This window comes from Octopus bimaculoides, chromosome 20, assembly GCF_001194135.2.
Source record: "Octopus bimaculoides isolate UCB-OBI-ISO-001 chromosome 20, ASM119413v2, whole genome shotgun sequence".
Taxonomy (NCBI): Eukaryota; Metazoa; Mollusca; class Cephalopoda; order Octopoda; family Octopodidae; genus Octopus; species Octopus bimaculoides.
The window spans coordinates 41,535,441-41,538,578 of record NC_069000.1 but is presented as its reverse complement, the minus strand read 5'-3'; the positions used below and the strand labels follow the sequence as shown (position 1 = coordinate 41,538,578).

Below are 3,138 nucleotides of genomic sequence, written 5' to 3'. Positions count from 1 at the left end.
CATCATTATCATCATCATCGTCATCGTTTAACGTCCGCTTTCCATGCTAGCATGGAAAGCGGACGTTAAACGATGATGATGATGATATCTGAGGCTCTGATGAAACTGTAAGGTGTTATTCAGACACTTAACCATCTGTTATAGTGGAAACGACTGTAAGCTAATGAAATTCATAAGATAATTGATTATCCCTTTGTCATCTCTTTTCTTTTGTATATTTATTCACACACTCTGCACACATGTATACATTGATTTGCTGTGTTACTATTTCAAGTTTTTCTTTCGTGATTGCATTGGTTGGGTTTGAGCACATGATCACTGATTTCATTTTTCACTGCTACTCTAGATGAAATAAGTAATAGTTTAATACTCGCCATAAATTATGGCACCCGTTGAAATCCATAGATTTTCCTGGTAACTTTGACTTCCTCATGTATTAGAAAACTATATTGTATTTAATATATATATATATATATATAAATATATATATGTGTGTGTGTGTTTCTTGTAGACATAGACATTCCTGGGACCACAAATGTCTGGAGGAAGAAGAAAAGGAAGAGGTTTCTAAAACTGCAGAACATGTTGGTAAGATTTTAGGTAAGTGTTACTTGAGGACTGATAAGCTTTCTGAGCTTGGTTTTTATATCTCTTCTTGTATGTATGTATGTATGTATGTATCATCATCATCATCATCATCATCATTGTTTAACATCCGTTTTCCATGCTAGCATGGGTTGGACGGTTCAACTGGGGTCTGGGAAGCCAGGAGGCTGCTCCAGGCTCCAGTCTAATCTGGCAGAGTTTCTACAGTTGGATGCCCTTCCTAATGCCAACCACTCCGAGAGTGTAGTGGGTGCTTTTTACATGTCACCGGCACAGGGGCCAGAGGAAGCTGGCAATGACCAGAGACCTATTGAGTCAAGTAAATCAAAATCAAATGGAAGTTGTTGTTGTGATCCCCGTGCCAGTGGCACATAAAAAGCACCGATGATATATATATATATTTATTTATTTTTGTATGTGTAAAGTAACAGTTTAGAAAAAAACAATTGGTTTCCTATCGAGTATAAACTAGACATATCTTCAGTTTCTCCATAACTTAATGGTTTGGCAAAAGTGACCGATGGTTTATGTACCAGGATTTAAATATAAATGCTGGTGCTGGTTTGTTCTGCAAACCCATCAGGGCTGTGCTCTAGTATGGCCACAGTCTAATGACTGAAATAAGTCCATTTGACAAAGAAATTTGAATGCTGAAGGGTTAAAGCATGTAATAAAGACCCAACTTTTGCATATAAGACCTGGGGTAAGTTTTTGGAGGAAAATGGGCATCTTAAATGCTATTTAAATGTAATGTGTATTTTTAATATCTATTTTCTAATTGTTTTGTTCTTAATATTACAATTTTAGTCTTTTTTTTCTTCTTTCGTCTTAGACTAATTTTCATATCTTTGCTGCTTTTTTTTTAAATGAAATCTGTATCGTAAAAATTTTTTTTTCTTTTATTGTTTTTTTTAATCACCCCCCCCCCCAAAAAAAAAACAGAAAAAGCATCCAAACCAAAACCACAAGGGACGGCAAAACCAAGTGCTAAAGTGGAGAAAATGGCTGCAAAGCTAGCACTTATGAAGTTGAAGATGAAAGCTGTTGGGGACAAGAACGTTCTCTCAGAGAATCGAGTACATTTGTTAGCATTCTTACCAAAACAGAGTGGACAAGAATCAAAAGCTCTTTACTTTTATAAGGTATGTGCTAGGTCTTCATATGATATATACACTCTTTTTTTTCTTGGTTCCGTAGTGATTTTAGTCAAAATAGTTGCAATATTTATTTCTAAAATAAGTATGGCGTTCATTTGTAATTCTCAACAACCTCCCATTCTCTCTGTACTTTACAAGTATTTTTTTTTATTGACATGAAAATCAAAATGGTTTTCATTTTTGTGTTCCATGCTACTTTTGTTGGGTTTTGTGTTTCTTAAATTTCACAGGAATAGCTGTGTAGATAAGAAGTCTGCTTCTCGACCATGTCGTTCTGGGTTCAATTCCACTGTGTAGCACCTTCAAGTGTTTTCTATGATAATTTCAGGATAACCAATGGTTTTTTGAGTGACTTTTCTGGATAAAAACTCTGTGGGAGTCTGTTGTGTGTGTGTGTGTGTGTTTGTACACATGTGAATGTCTACATCCTGCATACTTCACTTGAATAGTTCTATATTTAAGTGATGAGGAATTAACCACTATGCCATATGTCCATGGGCATATGGCGTAGTAGCTAAGAGAGCAAGATACTAATCCCAAGATTCTGAGTTCGATTCCAAGCAGTGATCTGAATAATAATATCGAAAAATGCCTTAGGAATGAGAACCCAGGTTCAAAATTTCCCCTAGACACCTGATGAAGGCTGGAGGGTATATCAGCCAAAACATTGTATTAACAACAAACAAGATGAGGACAGATATCTGGCAAATGTAAATAATATTCACTATAAACAACAGTGGCATCATCCCATATGGGTCAGCCACATTTAGGTGGCAAATATACTTTAAAATATATATATATATATATATAAATAAATATTTATCCAAGTTTGTATGATTGTGTATTGAAGAATATATTAATCTAGAGACTGGCGAACAGGGGTAAAAGTGAAATTCTTGAGGGTAATGAGGACTCATTAGGCAAATGTAAAATTATATAAAAAATGTGTTCCTTGTTACGACAAATTTTTCTTCTGTCCAATGTAACGAACATGTTTAGATGATGTCATGCCATTTTAAACTACAAACAATTTGGTTGCTAAGGTGTTGTCAAGTGACTAAACAGATATTGTTAGTTGTCTATTACCTGCCTTAACCTTATTTTTTTTTTACACATGTGGTTTTGCTTTGTTTAAGTAGATTTAAGTAGTTATTCAATGCAACCAATTGGACCCTGAAAACTGTATCCAAAATTTCTCTGGCATCAAAATGCCCTAATTTTGATGCATTTGTAACAAAAATGAAATGTCGTTTCTCCAAAACCTGAAGTGAAAAAGTTTCTAGAAAAATCCTTTTGCTTCATAATGAGAATATTAATTTATTTTCTTGCATTTGTTTTATCCTTTTTATATTTGTAATTGTACTCTCCATATAAA

At 34.4% G+C, this 3,138-nt stretch overlaps 1 protein-coding gene across 4 annotated transcripts in view; it reads left to right on the top strand.

Moving 5' to 3' along the window:
* Window positions 1–3,138, top strand: part of LOC106875580 (AN1-type zinc finger protein 1) — a 16,919-nt gene that overhangs the window by 9,337 nt on the left and 4,444 nt on the right. For all 4 annotated transcript variants that reach the window (XM_014923793.2, XM_014923794.2, XM_014923790.2 and 1 more), the window contains exons 6-7: window positions 512–600; window positions 1,549–1,748. In XM_014923793.2, the coding sequence (XP_014779279.2) occupies window positions 512–600; window positions 1,549–1,748 (289 nt within the window). The remainder of the gene's footprint in view (window positions 1–511; window positions 601–1,548; window positions 1,749–3,138) is intronic.